The following is a 19,580-nucleotide window of genomic DNA, read 5'->3' as shown; positions in this document are numbered from 1 at the left end:
GGCCAGGAAAAGAACCTATTCTATGCCATAAAAGTTATATTACTGAACATACACACAGGAGCATGAAAAAATGCTAATTTTAGAGGAAAATTTCAGACGGCATTTTGTTTTTGAAGTTTTTGCATCTAAACTCTTCATGATGTTTATTAGAGCAAGGAAATTTTCACAGTATGTCTGATAATATTTTTCTTAAGAGAAAGTCTTATTAGTTTTATTTTGGCTAGAATAAAAACAGATTTTAAAAGCCATTTTAAGGTCATAATTATTAGCCTCTTTAAGCTATATATTTTTTTCTATAGTCCACAGAATAAAAAAAAAAGTTATACAATAAATTACCTAATTACCCTATCCTGCCTGGTTAACCTAATTAACCTATTTAAGTCTTTAAATGTCACTTTAAGCTGTATAGAAGTGTCTTGGAAAATATAAAATCTTTTCTCCATTAAGCAGAAATTGGGTGAAAAATAAACAGGGGGCTAAAAATTCTAACTTCAACTGTTAACGTTTAATTTGTATTCTGGATGATTCTGGATGTATTCTGTACAAATTTTAAATAGTATTGAATCAAGTAATAAAACTGCTTACTGAGTAATCAAGTGACATTTTAGACAAAGTAATCAGAAAACTAAACACAATTGATTGTTCAATCAATGATTATTTACTTTTTTGAAACACCTTACAATCTTACCCAGTAACCCAACACTGTTTGAGAAGGGTTTGGGAGTTGATAAGATAACTAATTAAATCACTCACTTACTTACTCACTCACTCACTTTTCTTCAGCTTAGTCCCATAAGTGTAAATTAAATATAAATCTAAATTATATATATATATATATATATATATATATATATATATATATATATATATATATATATATATATATATATATAAATCTTTTAAAAAAATATTACATTTATTATCGTTTACCTCAATGTCATGCGGATATTTAAAAAATATGCAAACCTGAAGCTATGTTACTGCCATATTAGTTTACATATACAAAAAACACATTACAAGTATTCACTTACTAACCAGCACTGTTGCTGAGTTATGCTCATGTATTTATGCTAACTGCCATAGCAATATGTCAAAGCTTTTATACATAGTTACACCAGAAAAAACAAATACTATTCTATCAACATTGACAGCATAAGCTGACAGATTTTCTGTCTAAAGATGGTGACAGTTCAGAATCAATGGCACTGACAAGCCTACTCTAGGTGTGTCTTATGCAAACAACAAACGTACTGTAGGCACAGCAGGACAATCAAACTACCTCCAATTATTCCTGCCTTTTCAACGAGTTTATTTTATTAGAGGTATGAATAAAGTCTATAAATTTCCCTCAATGACTATGTGACGCCCTTAACGTAAAGTGGGTATTTTTCTAAAGATGAACTGCCTATAAAGTTTTATTCGCAGGACATTTAAGGTTGACAGACTGAATGACGGACAAAGTCCCCTTTCTTATCTGAGATATGAATGAAAAATAATATAATTTCTATCTCGCAATGTCAGTTCCATATGGCCGCATAGGACGCCATCATTTAATGTGAGATATATTTACGCACAAAAAATAACTTGTTCAGTAAAGTATGATTGTAAAATCTGACACACGACAGATTTATAAACATAAACAGTCTGACGCATGTCTGACAATGCAGAAATTGTTGACGTTAACGTGGCCGTTACTGTAAACACTCATTACGACGTGACTAAAAAAATAAAGGCAAAAACTTACCTTTAACGCTTTGCGACCATGTATTATTAGTGTACAATGAAGTAAACCGGTGAGCTGTTGACGACTGAAACTCGACAACTTCCTCACCTGTCATAGCTACTGTTACCGTAATGACTCGAATACATGCTTGGAGGCGTGGCGTCTACAGCAAGAAAACTCCTTTCTCAAGTCACGTCGGAAATTTTAGTTTTGTAGTATTTGTACGTTCACTAAAGGAGCGACTCTCCATTGAAGCAGTACGTACGGTAGCAGTGATGCTGACATTTTTGTACTAATGTGTGATAAACAACGAAACATTTTATACTGTGTTTTGTATTGTAGGCTGTTTAACGAGTTTATAATAGAAAATAATAATCTCTAGTGAACGTCTATGAATTTAAAAAACATTGTTGCTTCGTGTACAGTAGTAAGCATTTGAAGTGAATCAAGCATTCATTAAAGTTGTCCAAAACTGTTGAAAAACACCCATCACTCTTTGTTCCAGCAGATGGCGCTGTTGAAGCTGTTCCTCGGGGCTCTTCTGCTCCTTCAGCTTGTTCTGCAGCTCCTAGCCGGAGCTGCTGACCCTCAAACCTTGAACTGTCCTGCTTATGCTGGAGTTCCAGGCACTCCTGGACACAATGGTCTGCCTGGCAGAGACGGCAGAGACGGAAGAGATGGAGTCACTGGACCCAAAGGAGAGAAGGGAGAGCCAGGTTTGTGTCTGGGATTGATGAGCGAGAGAGCATGAGCTTGTTGTTCATTTCAGTTCTTCCTTAATTCATGACATTTTTGCTCTTTGCTTGTAGGAGTGAGTGTGCAGGGACCTCCTGGTAAAGCTGGACCACCTGGACCTGATGGAGCCCAGGGTGAAAGCGGTCCACCAGGTATTATTAGTTATTGTAGTTTAAAATTGTATTTATACTTTAGTTTAGGCATTATTTTAGACTATTAAATAACTATAGTAAAGTAATTTGCTCCCTATTAATAATTAATAAGGTGCTGCTGTGTTTAGGTTTGGGGTAGTATTGAGGGATCTGAAACTATTTTTTATTTATTTTTTGTATATTCTGCTAATTAGCCATTATTTAAAGAGCCCTTATTATATATTAAAAAGGGTCCTATTTTGGTTTTGGGGGTCTCCAACAACAGGCTGATATACATAATGCAAGGTCAAAAACACTTTTATTGTCCTATAATATGCTTTTATTTTTACAGTATTTATCTCAACAGCTTCTATATGAATTGTTCAGGGATTCATTGGTTCCCAAACCTCTCCTAGTTTGAAGCTAATCTGCGCTGATTGGACCAATGACAATCTGTTGCGATTGGTCGACAGCGTTCAGTCCAAGACAGAAAGAAATGCCGACCACAGCTTATCAACAATATTGAAGTAGTCAAAGTGCAGAGTGTCTCACACCTGCCTACACTCCCGTTTTTCCCGGGAGTTTCCTGTATTTCAGACCCATTTCCTGCCAACCTCCCATTTTGTTATTTCTCCCAGAAACCCCCCGTAATTTCAGTAAGAATTTGTCTTCAAAGTAAAGCATTACCAAAATTTATCAAGTGAATTTTGAGGTTTTCAGCATATATAATTGTGCATGAACATTAAGTGTGTTTACAACCTATCTAACATAAATACTCTTCATTCAGGGTCTCCTGGAAGTGAAAGTGTTATTGAGTCCCTGAAGTCTGAGATCCAGAATCTTAAAGCCAAGATTGACACAATTGAGAAAGCTGCGAGTTTCAGCAACTTCAGGAAAGTTGGACAGAAATATTACGTCACTGATCGTATTTTTGGAACGTTCGATAATGGCATAAAACTCTGCGAGAGCTCTAGTGGAACATTGGTTGTGCCAAAAAGTTCTGCAGAAAATCAAGCTTTAGTCAGGGTGGCAGCATCGAGTGGTTTAATTAATGAGAAGCCATATATTGGAGTCACAGACAAAGAAACAGAAGGACAGTTTGTAGACATTGAGGGGAAGCAACTAACATTTACCAAATGGGGACCAGGTCAGCCTGATGATTATCAGGGAGCACAAGACTGTGGTGTAATAGATGTTTCTGGCACTTGGGATGATGGAAATTGTGGTGACATACGTCCTATTATATGTGAAATAGACATCAAGTAGTAACTCTACCATATTTGCATGAAATGAGAATGCAGAAATTCCGTATTAAGGTTTTTTAAACAACCTATATGCTTTACAAATAGTTTATATTTGAGTGTGAAGCATTCTTCAGAATGTAAAATGATACATTTAATATACATAACAAAAAATAAATGCACCGAATGTTATGCAAACAACAATGTGTACAGTTCATGGGTGATTATAATATGCATCTAAAAAAGTATTTGGCACATGATCTTTAATGTATAATAAACAGTTAACCAGGTTGTAAAAATATGGGAGGTTGGGTGAAAAAAACAAACACACCCTAAAACACATTGTGCATTGTATGGGTGGAATATCCTGAGGGGAAGAGAGTTTTTTTTACAATGCAAGATTCACAACAACAGGCATACAGATTTTAAACCAGACGACCCTCCTCGCCAATCAGACTTGCTACACATTGGCTCCTTTATTAAACTGGTAAGTACCTGTCCTGAACATTATCTTAAAATATCAGTAAATAAATGAAAGAATTAAAAATGACAGAAATGGAGAACTGCAAACTGTTATCCAGCAAAGAAGCATAACGATGGACTCCCAGCTGGACCAAATGAAGAACTTTTGGAAAATTCATTAATCAAAAATTAAATCAGTCTTAATCAGTCAAGAATTTTTTAATGAATGGTAATTTAATTTTAAAATGTCATTTGGCCCATCTTTTTTTATCCGTATTGGGGGGTGAGGGTCCTGTTTACTCCATTGGCATGGCAGTCACACCTTTCTGAGGCGGTACCATTTTCATACCAAACATTTCGATAATATTATTCTTAAAGAAGACATAATCACTAATTATAAGTTTTTCAATAATAGACTCCTTCTGCATGGTAAGGCGGCAAGGTTGTAGTTTTGTTTAGGCATGATAAGCAATATAATCGTGCAGAACTGTACTGTATACATTGTAATACCGCTTATATGCTAATAATATACACGGTAATTTATCTTCCAAAAGTTTAACCCCATATTTATCTGCGGTACCTTAAGTTGAAGGATTTAATTTCCACTAAACTTAACAAACGAGTCGTCTTTTACAGGTTGAGGATAAGTTCTGTGAGTTTTCCTGTTTGTCCCAGCAGATGGCGCTGTTGAAGCTGTTCCTCGGGGTTTTTCTGCTCCTTCAGCTTGTTCTGCACGTATTGGTCGGAGCTGCTGAGCCTCAAACCCTGAACTGTCCTATATATGCTGGAGTTCCTGGTGTTCCGGGACACAATGGTCTGCCTGGCAGAGACGGGAAAGACGGAAGAGATGGAGCCACTGGACCCAAAGGAGAGAAGGGAGAGCCAGGTTTGTGTCTGGGATTGATGAGCGAGAGAGCATGAGCTTGTTGTTCATTTCAGTTCTTCCTTAATACATGACATTTTTGCTCTTGCTTACAGGAGTGAGTGTGCAGGGACCACCTGGTAAAGCTGGACCACCTGGACTTGATGGGCCGCAGGGTGAAAGGGGTCCACCGGGTATTATTAGTTATTTATAAGTTTATTTACACTTTAGTTTGGGCTCTAATTCAAACTATTAACTAGCTAACATAAACGTCTAATTTGCTCCCCATTCATAGTTAATAAGGTGCTGTTCGGTATAGGTGTGGGGTAGTATCAAGAGATTTGAAAAATAATTATTTTGTAATATTCTGCTAATCAGCCATCATGTATAGTGAGAATTTGTCCTCAAAGTAAAGTATTACCAAAATTCCTCAAGTAAAAATTTGGGGACTTCAGCATATATAATTGTGCATGAACATTAAGTGTGTTTACAACCTATCTAACATAAATACTCTTTATTCAGGGTCTCATGGAAGTGAAAGTGTTATTGAGTCCCTGAAGTCTGAGATCCAGAATCTTAAAGCCGAGATTGACACCATTGAGAAAGCTGCGAGCTTCAGCAACTTTAGGAGAGTTGGACAGAAATATTACGTCACTGATGGTATTTTGGGAAATTTTAATGATGGCATAAAATTCTGCAAGGATGCTGGTGGAACATTAGTTGTGCCAAAAACTGCTGCAGAAAACCAAGCTCTAGTCAGGGTGTCAGTATCCAGTGCTTTAAGTACTGGAAAGCCGTATATTGGAGTCACAGACAGAGAAACAGAAGGACAGTTTGTAGACATTGAGGGGAAGCAACTAACTTTTACCAACTGGGGTCCTGGTCAGCCTGATGACTACCGGGGAGGACAAGACTGTGGTGTAATAGAGGTTTCTGGCACTTGGGATGATGGAAATTGTGGTGACATACGTCCTATTATATGTGAAATAGACATGTAGTATATTTGCACAAAATGAGAATGCAAATATTGACCATTAGGGTTTTTTAAACAACCTATGAGATACTATTTAGATTTAAGTGTGAAGCACGTTCTTCAGTATGTAAAATGATACATTTAAAGAGCCCATATTATGGGTTTTTGAAAATTCCCCTCCATGTAGTGTGTAACACAGCTCTAAGTGAAGTGAAGTATCCAGCTAAGGCTTAAATCTGTAAGAATACAGTGTTTAAAACGGTTGATTCATCTATAAAAGAGTCGACTCATAGTGCTTCAAACGAGTCGCCTTGATACCGACTCATTAGGTGTTTCGCCATGACGTACGAACGAAACCAAGTTATTCACGTGCACGCGCAAACCCGGGAGATTTCAAACCTGAGGCCCCGCCCTCTGACGCAGAAACCCAGACACACACACACACCCACAAACACACGCACACCCACAAACACACGCACACCCACAAACAACACGCACACAAACATGCCGGTCGATTGAAGTCACACTGCAGATGGATATATTGAGTCTCTACCCAAAGATGAAACATCAGCATTATAACCAAGCAGTTGGAAACTTCTGGAAGCTACATGCTACAAAGAATACTTCATCTGAGTTTGTTAAAGGAAGGATCAGTAAAGAGTAACTGATGGACGTCAGGATGGGTTTCTTCCATTTCTCAAGTGTAAGTACGTGCGGTTAAAGTTGTTGCCTCGTTGACTCTAGCTTGCAAATGTATTTAGTTGTGATTTGTTACTTGTAACCGCGTGTACTGTATCAGGTTAACTGGATATTTTATCTTATCGCGTGCAAAGTCACGTTAAAAACGCGACGCGTGCTGTTTGTTTATGGAGCTCCGTGCTAGAGTTCTGAGTTCTATTCGGAAATTTATTCCCGCGCCGCAGAAATCTGGCGCGGGGACAGCCGCGGGAATAAATTTCCGAATTAATCGCGGGAGCGGTCGGTAACAGGTTTAATTTGGGACGGGAGCGGGCTGTCTAGCAATATCACGGATATTGCTATGCGAATTAGAAAGAGAGAGTCTGCGTGGTGCTTGTGTGTGTGTTAGTGCGCACGCGCGCGTATGAGAGAGAGCGAGAGAGAGAGCGAACGAACGAACGAACGAGCTTTGTGCTGTGTGTGTGTGTGTGTGTTTATACTGACAGCTTGGCTGTCTGGACTGTATACTGGGTGATTTTTTGGCGGCGGGCAGAAAACGGAGCGGGTTCTCAGGCTAAAACCTGGCGGGTGCGGGCGGAAGCGGGAGCGTTGTCATCCGGAGGTGTGTGTGTGTGTTTTTGTGTGTGTGTGGTATGGCGAGTACACGACTGTCTCCTTCGTTCGGTTATCCGTGGCACTATCCACTCGCCATAGTGTGGCAGCTAAACTCCACGTCTACACTATCGAGCGTGTATGAACTGTGATTACTTTTTAAATTGCTGATTAGCTATTGGCCATTTCACTCTCTGACTGAAGGCAGTCGACCAATCGCGACAGACTGTCATCGGTCCAATCAGCGCAGATTAGCTCCGCGCTAAGGAGGGGTTTGGGAACAAATGAATCACTGGACGATTCATACAGGAGTCGCTGGGATAATTAGGTAAAAATAAATGCAGATTATAAGACCATGAAAGTGTTTTTTGACCTTGCATGCATATTAGACTGTTGTTGGAGACCCTTACAACCAGGATATGACCCTATTTCATGTATAATATGGGCTCTTTAATATACATAACAAAAAATAAATGCACCAAATGTTTTGCAAACAATGTGTACAGTTCATGATTGATTAAAATATGCACCTACTGTAAATTAAGTCTTTTGGCAAATGATTTTAAAGGTATAATAGACTCAACTTTATTATCACGTTTAGAGAAACTAAAACTCCAGCAAGTTGCCATAACACAGGTAAAGTTCCATGTACACATTACCAAGTTTTTACTATAAAACATACAATAAATCAATTGTCAGATACATGCCCCTTCCCCCTGGACTTATTTAATAACCTAATGGCCACAATAAAAGAATCTCTAATTCTTTCTGTCCTATAGGAATTCTAAAACAACATCCTGATGGCTACAACTGAAACACAGAGTACAATGGGTGATCCGGGGTGCCGAAAATACCCTGAGCTCTCTTTAAGACATAATTTTGATACATTACCTTTGGCCCTGCTTAGTTAAAACTAATAATCTTGCCTGCCACCTTTACAAGGCTATCCAACCTGTTCTTATTTGACCATACCAAGCTACGATGCAGAAAGATAAAACAGATTCAATAAATTGATTATAGAACAGTGTTATCATTGGCTACAGCAGGGGTCACCAAACTTGTTCCTGGAGGGCCGGTGTCCGGCAGATTTTAGCTCCAATCCTAATCAAACACACTTGAACAAGCTAATCAAGGCCTTGCAAGGTATACTTGAAACATCCAGGCAGGTGTGTTGAGGCAAGTTGGAGCTAAACCCTGCAGGGACACCGGCCCTCCAAGACAGAGATTGGTGACCCCTGGACTAGAGGTACAAACCCTAAATGATCTAGGTTTCCTAAAAAAAAAAGAAAACAGTCTTTGTTGCTCTTTTTTATAGACAGCCTGGATGTTAGATTGGAATGTCAACATATTGTTGATAACAACCCCTAAATATTTATGTGTGCCAACAATTTCAATGTCCAAACCTTTAACTTGTCGGGGTAGAAGAAACCCTCCTGTAATCTATCACCATGTGTTTTGTTTTATTTACATTCAACTGGAGAAAAAATCTATCACACCAGGAAGTAAATTCTTCCACAACAGGACTATGCCCCAAATCCTGCTCATGGAGGAGACTCACAATCACTGAATCATCAGCCTATTTTATGATATGTCAATTTCCGTTCACAATGCGACAATCATTAAGTATACATGATGAACAAAAGGTGAAAGGCAACAACCTTGAGAGGACCCAGTGGTACAATACTGAAACTCAAGGGATCACCATTGACACACACTGCAGACGCCCTACTAAAATTACATAATCCATCCACTAATATTAAGATCCAAGTTCAAAGGGGATGTCAGTTTCTCAATCAACAAATATGGTTTCATAATGTTAAAAGTATAAGAGAAATCAATAAACAACAATTTGGCATGAGTCTTAGGCTTTTTCAGGTGGTTAAACAGGTGTTTCAACAGTGTAACAAGAATCTTAAACTCCCCTGCTTTGTCTAAATGCAAACTGCAATGGATTAAGCTTATCCTTTGTTCATATAAAATTTAATCTTTAACAATTTTGTCAAAGCACTTCATAACTAATGATGTAAGGGCAACAGGCCTGAAATCATTTATCTCCTGAGGAAACCTTTTGGCTTTAGGAACAATAACAGAATTTTTCTAAATTTCAGGAACCCTTTGTAACATAAGACACTGCGAAAAATGTAATGAAATATTTCAGAGAGCTGTTCCACACACGTATTTAACAGTCTACCTCCAATATTTCTGGGCCCAGACTTATTTTATTAATAGTTCTCTGAAATGGGCCTTTGACCTGAGTCATACTCATAAACAGTTAACCATAAATATGGGCGGTAGGGTGAACAAGATTACAAGATTCACAACAACGAGCATACAGATTTTAAACCAGACGACCCTCCTCGCCAGTCAATTTTCTTACAGACTTAAGGAACAGACACATTGGCTACATTAATAAACTTGTAAGTACCTGAATGTATTCTTAAAATATCAGTAAATAAATGAAATAATTAAAAATAACAGAAATTGTGAACTGCACTCTTTTATCCAGCAAAGAAGCATAATGATGCACTCTATTTTGTGTTATGATTATATGCTTACCCAGATGGACCACATGAAGAACTTTTAGAAATTCATAAATCAAAAATTAAATCGAGGAAATAGTCTTTATCTGTCAGTCAAGAAATAATAAATGAATGATAATTTAGTTTCAGAATTTTCCCATATAGCAAACATTTAGATATTATTTTTAAAGAACACATATTCACTAATTATACATTTTTATTTAATAAACTCGTGCTACTACATGTTGATAGTAAGTAAGGCAAGGTTGTAGTTTTGTTTCGGCATAAGCGCTATGATCGTGCAGAACTGTACTGTATACATTGTAATATACTACTAAACCTCTTATATGCTAATAATATACACCATAATTAATCTTCCAAAAGTTAAACCCTATTTATCTGAGGTACCTTAAGTTGAAGGATTTAATCTCCAGCAAACAACAAACGAGGAAATAGTCGTCTTTTAAAGATTGTGGAAAAGTTCTGTGAGGTTTTTCTGTTTGTCCCAGCAGATGGCGCTGTTGAAGCTGTTCCTCGGGGCTCTTCTGCTCCTTCAGCTTGTTCTGCAGCTGCTGGCTGGAGCTGCTGACCCTCAGAGCCTAAACTGTCCTGCTTATGCTGGAGTTCCTGGTACTCCGGGACACAATGGTCTGCCTGGCAGAGACGGGAGAGACGGAAGAGATGGAGCCACTGGACCCAAAGGAGAGAAGGGAGAGCCAGGTTAGTGTGAGAGTAAATCTGTATCACTGTTTCACTGATTCCAATAAAGTGTGTTTTATACTACTATACTGTCTCAGGAGTGAATGTGCAGGGGCCACCAGGTAAAGCAGGACCACCTGGACCAGCCGGAGCAAAGGGTGAAAGAGGACCATCAGGTATATAACATTAAAAAGATTCAAATGAACTTTTTTTGTGAATATAATCATGTTCTTTGAATTGTAAATAATTTATATTTAATACAAAAAACTATACCTTCATATGTCTTCTCATACCTTTGTCAAATTTCAGGCTTACCAGGACAGGACTGCATGTCTGACTCACTGAAATCTGAGCTCCAGAAACTCAGTGACAAGATTGCCCTGATTGAGAAGGTTGTGAATTTTAAAACGTTCAAAAAAGTTGGACAGAAATATTACGTTACTGATGACGTCGAGGAGACTTTTGATAAGGGGATGCAGTACTGCAGTAGCAATGGGGGAGCTTTAGTTTTGCCAAGAACTCTTGAAGAAAATGCATTACTGAAAGTATTTGTATCCAGTGCTTTTAAAAGGCTATTTATTAGAATCACAGACAGAGAAAAAGAGGGAGAGTTTGTAGACACTGATAGAAAGAAGCTGACGTTTACCAACTGGGGTCCTAATCAGCCTGATAACTATAAGGGAGCACAAGATTGTGGTGCTATCGCAGACTCAGGCTTATGGGATGATGTCAGCTGTGATAGTCTGTATCCCATCATATGCGAAATAGAGATCAAATAGAATGTGTACCACACTATACAGCTTTTTTGCACAAAATAATAAAAAGATGTCAAGTTTTCTAACATGTTGAACTTTAGAGGAGTTAAGAAATGAAAATTTGATTTCATAACTCTGAACATGCAGTTTTTTGATTAACTGTATTAAATGTAAAAATTTTGCCTAATAAAATCCATTAAATCCAGAGAAACTGAAAATTTCTCTTTTTTCCATAGCTACCTCTGAACCACTGATCTATATTAGAGATTATTATTCTTCAATTCATTCATTTTCCTTCAGTTTAGTCCCTTTATTTATCAGGAGTCACCACAGCAGAATGAACCACCGACTGATCCAGCATATATTTTTACACAGCGGATGCCCTTCCAGCTGCAACCCAGTACAGGAAACACTAATACACACTGATTCACACACACACACACACACACACACACACACACACACACACACACACACACACACACACACACGCTAGGGCCAATTTAGTTTAAATAATTCCCCTATACCGCATATCTTTGGACTGTGGGGCAAACCGGAGCACCCATAGGAAACCCACGCAAACACAGGGAGAACATGCACACAGAAATGCCAACTGACCGAGATTATTATTATTTTGTATTACTATAATTAGCATTATAAAGATCAGTGATCTGACAGCAGTTTTCTTTTATTTCTTAGTTTAGCAAAGCAAAAACAGTCTTATGCAGGCACGAGTCAAGTAGCTACTTCATAGTAAATATTATACGTCTGATGTAATTTAAGCATTTAAATGAAATAATCTCATGAATTCACTTCTGATTCTCCTTTAATCAGTTCTTAATATATAGACAAACATTGAATGTTGTTGTAAGGCTCGGTGGTTAGCACTGTCGCATCGTAGCAAGAAGGTTGCCATCTCGAGTCCTGATTAAACCAGTTGGCATTTCTGTCTGGAGTTTGCATGTTCTCCCCCTGTTGGCGTGGATTTTCTCCGGGTGCTCCGGTGTCCCCCACAGTCCAAAAACATGTGCTGTTGGTGAATTGGATGAACTAAATTTGGCCGTAGTGTATGAGTGTAAATATGAGAGTGTTTTTCAGTACTCGGTTGCAGCTGGAAGGGCATCCGCTGTGTAAAACATATGCTGGATAAGTTGACAGTTTTGCTGTGGTGACCCCTGATAAATAAGAGGACTAAGCTGAAGGAAAATTAAATAAAATTAAAAAAATAACGAAGCTTGAAGAAATAATGAATGTGTTGGTGTGTTACTAAGAAATGCAAAAGTAGTTTAAATATTTAGCATATTTCACAATTTCCTGTGATTTCTCAGTATTTCATTGTTCATTCATTCATTTTCTTGTCGGCTTAGTCCCTTTATTAATCTGGGGTGCCACAGCGGACAATACACAGTACACAGTACTTATCCAGCACATTTTTACGCAGCGGATGTCCTTTCAGCCGCAACCTCTGGGAAACATTCACACACACACAAACTAATACACTACAGACAATTTAGCCAACCCAATTCACCTGTACCGCATGTCTTTGGACTGTGAGGGAAACCAGAGCACCTGGAGGAAACCCACGCAAACACAGGGAGAACATGCAAACTCTTCACAGAAACGCCAACTGACCCAGCCAAGGCTCGGACCTGCGACCCAACGACCTTCTTGCTGTGAGCCAACAGCACTACCTACTGTTATAGTATTTTATTGTGATATCTGAAAATGTAAAACATGTGAGATGTGATAATAGAAAAGCAAAGATACCAAATTCACAAAACACATAATGTTTACAGAGCATCTCTTAAGTGCTCAAGCATTTCATGTGCTGGCAGGGTTTGCCAGTTTTCCCCAACAAATCTACCTAAATGGCCTATAAAACTAGCCCAATAATATCAAAAGATGCCATCGCCAAAGTGTATTTACGTTAAGCAAACACTGAGAACTTCTCAGAAGGTGAAATCTATCATCTTTTTTCAGTTTTTATTCATCTTGATTTTTAGGTTACAAATAGGTGTGTTTTAGGTGTCTTCTTTTCAAATATTACATATAAATTATGGGTCTGAAATTGAGAACAGTAAAAATAGCACGTCATGATTTAGCCAAGTACAATGTGATCACGGATTAACAGCTATTTAAATCAGGAACATGTCCTATTTGGTGAAATCAGGTAGGCTGTGAAAATATGCAGTGTTTTAGTTAGATTTTTGTTTTGTCATTGAACTTTAATCCAGTGGCCAGTTGCATAAAACGCTTTGAACCTTTGACTGTTGACATTCAATGTTTTTCTTTTCTTTTAGAATAGACCTGACTGTTTCAAGTTGCATAAAAACGTAGATTCCTTATTAGAATGGGATGGTTGTAATTTTTTTCTTTGCCTTTTCTTCAGTTTCTTAGTTTTTTTTGTAGAAAACCAAGAATAAAATTTAAACTTGAACAGACAAAATTGAAACATTTATTAAACTTTAATAATAAAATAATTCTAAAAGATCAGATTTAATTTTTTCATATTTGGAAATCTAATGCTTCAGTGCATACCCATAAAGGTATATTCAGCACTCTCAAGGAGATTGTCGCAGCCAGAGTCGATGAGTTTGATTTCTAGCATGTCCTTGATGATCAGGAGGATTTCCTGTTTAAAATCCCTGTGGAAAACACCATGTAGGCAGCTCACATACATGGCTGTTGTTGCTTGCCACATGACAAGCTGTGCCAGCGATTCACAGAGTCTGCCTTCATAGTTCTGGGCGAAATTAGAGGTCCTCGCAGGGATCAGGCCGCTCCAGGATCAGGATGTAATAGTCTTCCTTACCATTCCAGTCCTACAGCTGGCTAATTTAGGGGTCAGTGTCTTCATTTGATAGAATTAATGGGGCAACCTCCACAACCATCAGACCATGGCTAAGAGAAAGACAGATTTGATTATGGTTAAATGAAGATTATATTTACAAATATTTAAAAAATGCTATGAAACATAAACCACACTCTACTTGCATTGTTGATGTATTCGCTTAAAAAAGAAAAGGAAAATCAATCCACATCCAATTATTGATCCTTTAATCCTTTATTAATCCTAATTACCAAGAGCAGGTATGTTATGTAACTATAAACATATACAAAAAACATCTGAAAATAACTGTCAGATCATTTGGTTCATCTGACAGTTTGACACACAGAGGTCAGATTCTCACTGGACAAAACATACACTATAAAGACTTGCAACAGGTATGACTAGGATGAAGGAAATTACTAGGTACTTAAAAAGGTTAAATTCAATTTAATAAATGTCAAAATCTAATTATTGATCTTTCACTGATCTTTAACTGATTTTTTATTCATCTTGCCTTCACAAACAGCTCCAAATCCTCCTTGACCCAGCAGATTGGCAACTTCATACTGGTTGAAGATGGCTGTAAAAGTTAAATAAGGGAATTTAAAAAAACAAGCAATGACATCTTTATCCAAACCAATGAACACTATTAATTAAAAAACAAAAATTATAGAATAATAATTCATCTAAATTAATTTGGATTTATGATTAGAAGTTCAATTATATTCATATAGTCTGTATAATTAATCAATTACCAGAGTACATGTCAAATCATTATCAAATAAAAACCTAATTAGCAAAAAAGGTTCCTTTGTACCTGAGCACAATGTTGGATGTTCTCACTCAAGTCAGACTGGAGATGAACCGGAGCTTCAGTGGCATCAGCACTCAGACACAAAGCGAATTGGAGCTTCGCATATAGCCTGTGACAGACACAATGCTGATTGCAGCATCAGGAGCTTCACTAACACTGACCAGATCGAGCACCAGCAGCTTCAGGAGCGTCACTATCGCAGTCAGACATGCTGACTGGAGCTTCAAGGGTGCCATTTCAATGTAACAATGTATTTCTAGCTTGTCTTTGGATGATTCTTATAATTCTTTTTAAAATCACTTTGGATAAAAAAATCTTCTAAATGAATAAATGCAGTGTATGTTTGAGTCGTTAATAGCACAGTTAAAAGAGGCAGTGCTTTATATAATGTTTTCATTTATATATTTTACAATGAAACAGTGTAGCCAGGGTGAGATGAGAGACGTTATAAAGTACACTAAATATTTACCCGCCTTCGTTCTCCCTATTCAGATACAACAAGAATGCAAGTCCAAACTTTGTGTACTTTGTATTGAGAAACAAGTCGCCCCAATCAGGGAACGATTCTTGGCAGCTACGCCTCCGTTTAGGGGTCAAAAACTCCGTGTGAACGGAAGAAGTAACCGTAGCAAAAAAAAAGCGTTTTAAAACTAGAACGTATTAGTGTAAACGAGGCCGCAGTCGGAGTAAGAGTCTATACTGTTCACATTTATCACTTGGCGTGATCTGTTGGTAAGATTATGCCTTTTAAAGTAAATGTATGCCAATTTTTTGTAATTTGTGTTGTCCACTTGTCAGACCACATTTTGTCAGAACGACTTTTACCTGTAAAGAATTAAAAATATGAGGCAAAAGTTGCTTGTATATGGTAATATGCATGTATATCACGGCAACAGAAATTGTTTGCTTATATCAACAGTGAGCAGCAGATGGCGCTGTTAAAGCATCAGCTCTGTGCTGTACTTCTCATGATGGAGTCTGGGCTTATATTATCCGCGTCTGAGAGTAGTTGTCCATCTTATGCTGGTGTTCCTGGCATACCTGGAAACAATGGCAGCCCTGGCAGAGATGGAAGAGATGGGTTTCCTGGACCAAAAGGAGAAAAGGGAGATCTAGGTTCAATTTTTTTGTTTGTTTTGTTTTGTATAAAGTTATTGTAGTTATGGAACATTATAAGGCAATGACAAATTAATAGATAGTGAGAGATATTGAGATAATCTCTCTCTGCAGGAATTGGTGCACAGGGACCCCCAGGAAAAATAGGACCACCAGGAGCTCCTGGACACAAAGGGGACAGAGGAAGTCCAGGTTTATCAGGTAAAATTAAAACTATAGAGCTGGGGTAGATGGAGGGTTTTCGAGCATCTCTCCAGTAATCTTGCAATTTTAATGTTGACTGAGGAATCTAATTAGCTGTATAATTTGCAGATGCTAATTGGCTGTATTAGTGACTCTGCATGTGCAATTTTTCACAATCCTAAAGGATTTTAGCTTGTCAGACTCCATGAACACAAGCTTTTTGACAGCTTATATATACAGATAAAGTCAAACTTATTAGCCCTCCTGTGAAATTGTAATAATTAGTCAAACATTTCCAAAATGCTGTTTAACTGAGAGAAGTTATTTCAACACATATTTTAACATAATCATTTTAATGATTAATTTCTTTAGTCTTTACAATGACAGTACATAATATTTACTAGTTATTTTGCAGGATAGATTCGGCTTAAGGTGCATTTAAAGACTTAACATGTTAATTACGTTAACATGTACCTTAACTAGGCAAGTCATTTGACAGCTGTGGTTTGTTTTGTAGAAAACTGAAAAACAAACATTTTCTTAAGGGGGCTAATAATATTAACCTTAAAAATTGTTTGTCGGATTAATTTAGCAAATATGAGAAAACTGCTTTTAATCAAGCCAAAATAAAAGAAATAAGACTTTCAGAAGAAAAAAAATATAATTGGAAAAACTGTGAAAATGCCCTTGCTTCTTCAAACACTCACACACTCAAAGGGCTTATCACCAGCGACCTTCTTTTTGTAAGGCAATCATGCAAACCACTTCACTTAGGAATAACATCACTTGGGAATTATTTGAACAGAATAAAAATTTCACTGGGGGGATAATCATTTTTCCTTCAACTGTACACTACCTGACAAATGTCTTGTCGTCATTTCAAGTTTTGGAAACAACAAATAATAACTTGACTTAGTTGATCAATTAGAAGTGGCTTATATAAAAGGCAAATACCTCTTGGTTTTACCAAAATAAAATATGATCATGTCTTGATTTTTCAAATAATTAGGACAGTACGGTCTGACTTTGCTTAGACAAAAGTCTTGTCACTTAACAGAAATAATGTTCAGAGTAGAATATAAAGTCATGGTGCAGTGGAAAAAGAACTAATAATGTGTTTGAATGCTATGAGCTTGGAGGACTGCATCCATGCAACTCTGCAATGACTCTAAAAACTTATTATTAAAGTCATCTGGAATAACAAAGAAAGCGATCTTGTAGGACTCCCAGAGTTCATCAGGATTCTTTGGATTTATCTTCAATGCCTCCTCCTTCATCTTTCCCCAAAAATGCACAATAGTGTTCATGTCTGGTGACTGAGCTAGCCAATCCTGGAGCACGTTGACCTTCTTTGCTTTCAGGAACTTTGACGTCTGAAGAACTTGCCTTCTCCTGCGGTTTGTAATGTAATGGGCAGCACAAACGTCTCAATACCTCAGGCTGTCGTTGCCATCCCCATACTAAATGTAACCCCAAACCCTGATTTTTTTTCTTCACCAAACTTAACTGATTCTGTGAGAATCTTGGGTCCATGCGGATTCCAATTGGTCTTGTGATTATTGAGATGCAGGTCAACAGATGATTCATCTGAAAAATCTACCATCTGCCACTTTTCCAAAGGATCAACTAGAAGTCAAGTTATTATTTGTTACTCTTACAACTGAGATCGACGTCAAGACTTTGAACTATGAACAGTTCAGATTCAAAAACCTCTAAGTTTTATCTGAAATTTTCTCAGCCTCTGTTTATGTAGTTATTTCATGTTAAAAGAAATGGAAAAACTTATTCTTTCCATAAAAGTGAAATTACTGAACCCTGAAAAAATTTCAGAGGTTTTTGCATCTGAACTCTTCGTATGTTATTATATCTTAAACACTGTACAAAATAATTGTGACTAAGCTTAGTTTATTTCACACGTTCTGCCTGTGATTTTCACTCTGCTGAGCTTTTACAGGGACTGATGTTCAAAATACATTAGTAACACAGCTTCGATCTGACGTCAAACACCTTACAGACAGACTCACTGTAATAGATAAAGGTATTTCTACTCATTAGTGATTGCACTGTATTTTTTCATTATTTTATTAAATGTTTAAATAAGAAAATGCTGGTAAAATCTTTTTTTTATGTTTAGTCCTTGGATTTCGCATGTTCAAGAAAGTGGGACAGAAGTATTATGTGTCTGATGGCCTGGTAGGAAATTTTGAAACGGCACAGAAGTTCTGCTCTGATGCCGGGGCTAAAATTGTCCTGCCAAGAAGTGAGGATGAGAATAAAGTGCTGATTTCATTGCAAGAGGCCCTCGAGTCTACTTATGTACATGTTGGTGCAACAGATGCAAAGAAAGAGGGGCATTTTGTAGATTTGAGCGACCAGCCTCTAACTTTCACTAACTGGAAAGAAAAGGAGCCGAATGATTATAATGGGGCAGAGGATTGTACAGCTGTTTACAAAACTGGTGTGTGGAATGACATTAACTGTAATTCAAAGTGGCATGTGGTGTGTGAACTGTGAAACAGATTATGTTATTGTTACGATGAATAAATAACAAGTGATTCAAAGGAAACTCACAATTAATAAAATATTAGGTTTCTGTTATAGTGACATCACAAAGGTTGTTGCTTGCTTTTTTAAGTGTTTAAGTTTTGCTTAGAAATGTAATATAATTGTTCAAAGTGAACTGTGTGTTTAATTTTGAAGATGCAATGAAAATAAATATTGAGTTACTTAATAGTGCATCTCTGGAAAGTTATTTTTAATTTCTATCAACCTTTTGTTGTCATTTACCTTGTCATAGGACTTTAGTAAATAATTGTGACCCAAAATTAAGATATTTTAACCAAATATGTGAGATATTACATTAGTACTTTTGTATCAAGCAAGTGTACTTGAGCTTTCAAAAAATAAAACTTGATTTTTTTTCTAAACATTGTTGATCAATTCATGTGAATAAAGGCTCAAAAAACAGTGGTTTAGTGGTTAGCACTGTCGCCTCACAGCAAGAAAGTTGCTGGTTTGAGTCCTGGCATGTTCTCCTCATGATAGTGTGGGTTTCCTCCAGGTGCTCCGGTTTCCCCCACTGTTCAAAGACAACACATAGGTGAAGTAAAATAACTAAATTGTTTGTAGTGTATAAGTGTGTGTCTGAATGAGTGTGTATTGGTGTTTCCCAGTACTGGGTTGCAGCTGGAAGGCCATCTGCTTCGTTAAACATATGCTGAAATAGTTGGTGGTTCATTCCGCTGTG

At 37.3% G+C, this 19,580-nt stretch overlaps 5 protein-coding genes and 1 long non-coding RNA gene across 10 annotated transcripts in view; 4 read left to right on the top strand and 2 right to left on the bottom strand.

The window, feature by feature from the left end:
- Positions 1-1,810, bottom strand: part of tep1 (telomerase-associated protein 1) — a 50,506-nt gene extending 48,696 nt beyond the window's left edge. Inside the window, exon 1 of the mRNA XM_009298675.5 lies at positions 1,745-1,810. The gene's annotated coding sequence lies outside the window, so the exon portion shown is untranslated. The remainder of the gene's footprint in view (positions 1-1,744) is intronic.
- Positions 1-11,595, top strand: part of mbl2 (mannose binding lectin 2) — a 199,369-nt gene extending 187,774 nt beyond the window's left edge. The window contains exons 1-4 of one of the 3 annotated variants that reach the window (XM_005171258.6): positions 9,547-9,834; positions 10,446-10,656; positions 10,734-10,811; positions 10,945-11,595. In XM_005171258.6, the coding sequence (XP_005171315.1) occupies positions 10,449-10,656; positions 10,734-10,811; positions 10,945-11,414 (756 nt within the window). In that variant the 5' untranslated portion in view covers positions 9,547-9,834; positions 10,446-10,448 and the 3' untranslated portion in view covers positions 11,415-11,595. 3 annotated transcript variants of the gene reach the window in all.
- On the top strand, positions 1,621-4,231 carry hbl1 (hexose-binding lectin 1). 2 transcript variants are annotated; one of them, XM_021471255.3, is made up of 4 exons: positions 1,621-1,980; positions 2,229-2,439; positions 2,533-2,610; positions 3,377-4,231. In XM_021471255.3, exons 1-4 carry the CDS (start codon positions 1,855-1,857, stop codon positions 3,853-3,855), a joined length of 894 nt encoding a protein of 297 aa, XP_021326930.3. In that variant the 5' UTR covers positions 1,621-1,854; the 3' UTR covers positions 3,856-4,231. The 2 variants fall into 2 exon arrangements, with proteins under 2 accessions (XP_021326930.3, XP_021326931.3); XM_021471256.3 differs by having other exon boundaries at positions 1,658-1,980; positions 2,232-2,439.
- Positions 4,227-8,121, top strand: hbl2 (hexose-binding lectin 2). Of its 2 annotated transcripts, none has more exons than XM_021467737.3 (4): positions 4,227-4,317; positions 4,971-5,178; positions 5,271-5,348; positions 5,677-8,121. In XM_021467737.3, exons 2-4 carry the CDS (start codon positions 4,971-4,973, stop codon positions 6,150-6,152), a joined length of 762 nt encoding a protein of 253 aa, XP_021323412.1. In that variant the 5' UTR covers positions 4,227-4,317; the 3' UTR covers positions 6,153-8,121. The 2 variants fall into 2 exon arrangements, with proteins under 2 accessions (XP_021323412.1, XP_073784623.1); XM_073928522.1 differs by having other exon boundaries at positions 4,968-5,178; positions 5,677-8,120.
- A 431-nt stretch (positions 11,596-12,026) lies between the features above and the next one.
- LOC137490031 (uncharacterized) lies at positions 12,027-16,734 on the bottom strand. The gene is made up of 3 exons (XR_012393461.1): positions 15,038-16,734; positions 14,735-14,800; positions 12,027-14,291 (listed from the first exon to the last, which is right to left on the bottom strand). It is a non-coding gene; the product is annotated as an uncharacterized lncRNA (long non-coding RNA).
- Positions 15,656-19,064, top strand: hbl4 (hexose-binding lectin 4). The gene is given in 5 exon segments (NM_001114725.1): positions 15,656-15,766; positions 15,954-16,150; positions 16,265-16,351; positions 18,288-18,371; positions 18,468-19,064. Coding segments are annotated over 4 exon segments (738 nt in total). The 5' UTR covers positions 15,656-15,766; positions 15,954-15,963; the 3' UTR covers positions 18,848-19,064.
- The last annotated feature ends 516 nt before the right edge of the window (positions 19,065-19,580 follow it).

Source organism: Danio rerio, chromosome 2 (assembly GCF_049306965.1).
Source record: "Danio rerio strain Tuebingen ecotype United States chromosome 2, GRCz12tu, whole genome shotgun sequence".
NCBI lineage: Eukaryota > Metazoa > Chordata > Actinopteri > Cypriniformes > Danionidae > Danio > Danio rerio.
This window is presented reverse-complemented; position numbering and strand designations above follow the sequence as displayed.

Excerpts from the sequence above, each read along its gene's own strand:
- hbl1 (XM_021471255.3), top strand. The coding sequence starts at position 1,855 with ATGACTCGAATACATGCTTGGAGGCGTGGCGTCTACAGCAAGAAAACT. Across the intron at positions 2,440-2,532 it reads AGGAGAGAAGGGAGAGCCAG|GAGTGAGTGTGCAGGGACCT; the intron begins GTTTGTGTCTGG and ends CTTTGCTTGTAG. Across the intron at positions 2,611-3,376 it reads GGGTGAAAGCGGTCCACCAG|GGTCTCCTGGAAGTGAAAGT; the intron begins GTATTATTAGTT and ends CTCTTCATTCAG.
- hbl2 (XM_021467737.3), top strand. The coding sequence starts at position 4,971 with ATGGCGCTGTTGAAGCTGTTCCTCGGGGTTTTTCTGCTCCTTCAGCTT. Across the intron at positions 5,179-5,270 it reads AGGAGAGAAGGGAGAGCCAG|GAGTGAGTGTGCAGGGACCA; the intron begins GTTTGTGTCTGG and ends TCTTGCTTACAG. Across the intron at positions 5,349-5,676 it reads GGGTGAAAGGGGTCCACCGG|GGTCTCATGGAAGTGAAAGT; the intron begins GTATTATTAGTT and ends CTCTTTATTCAG.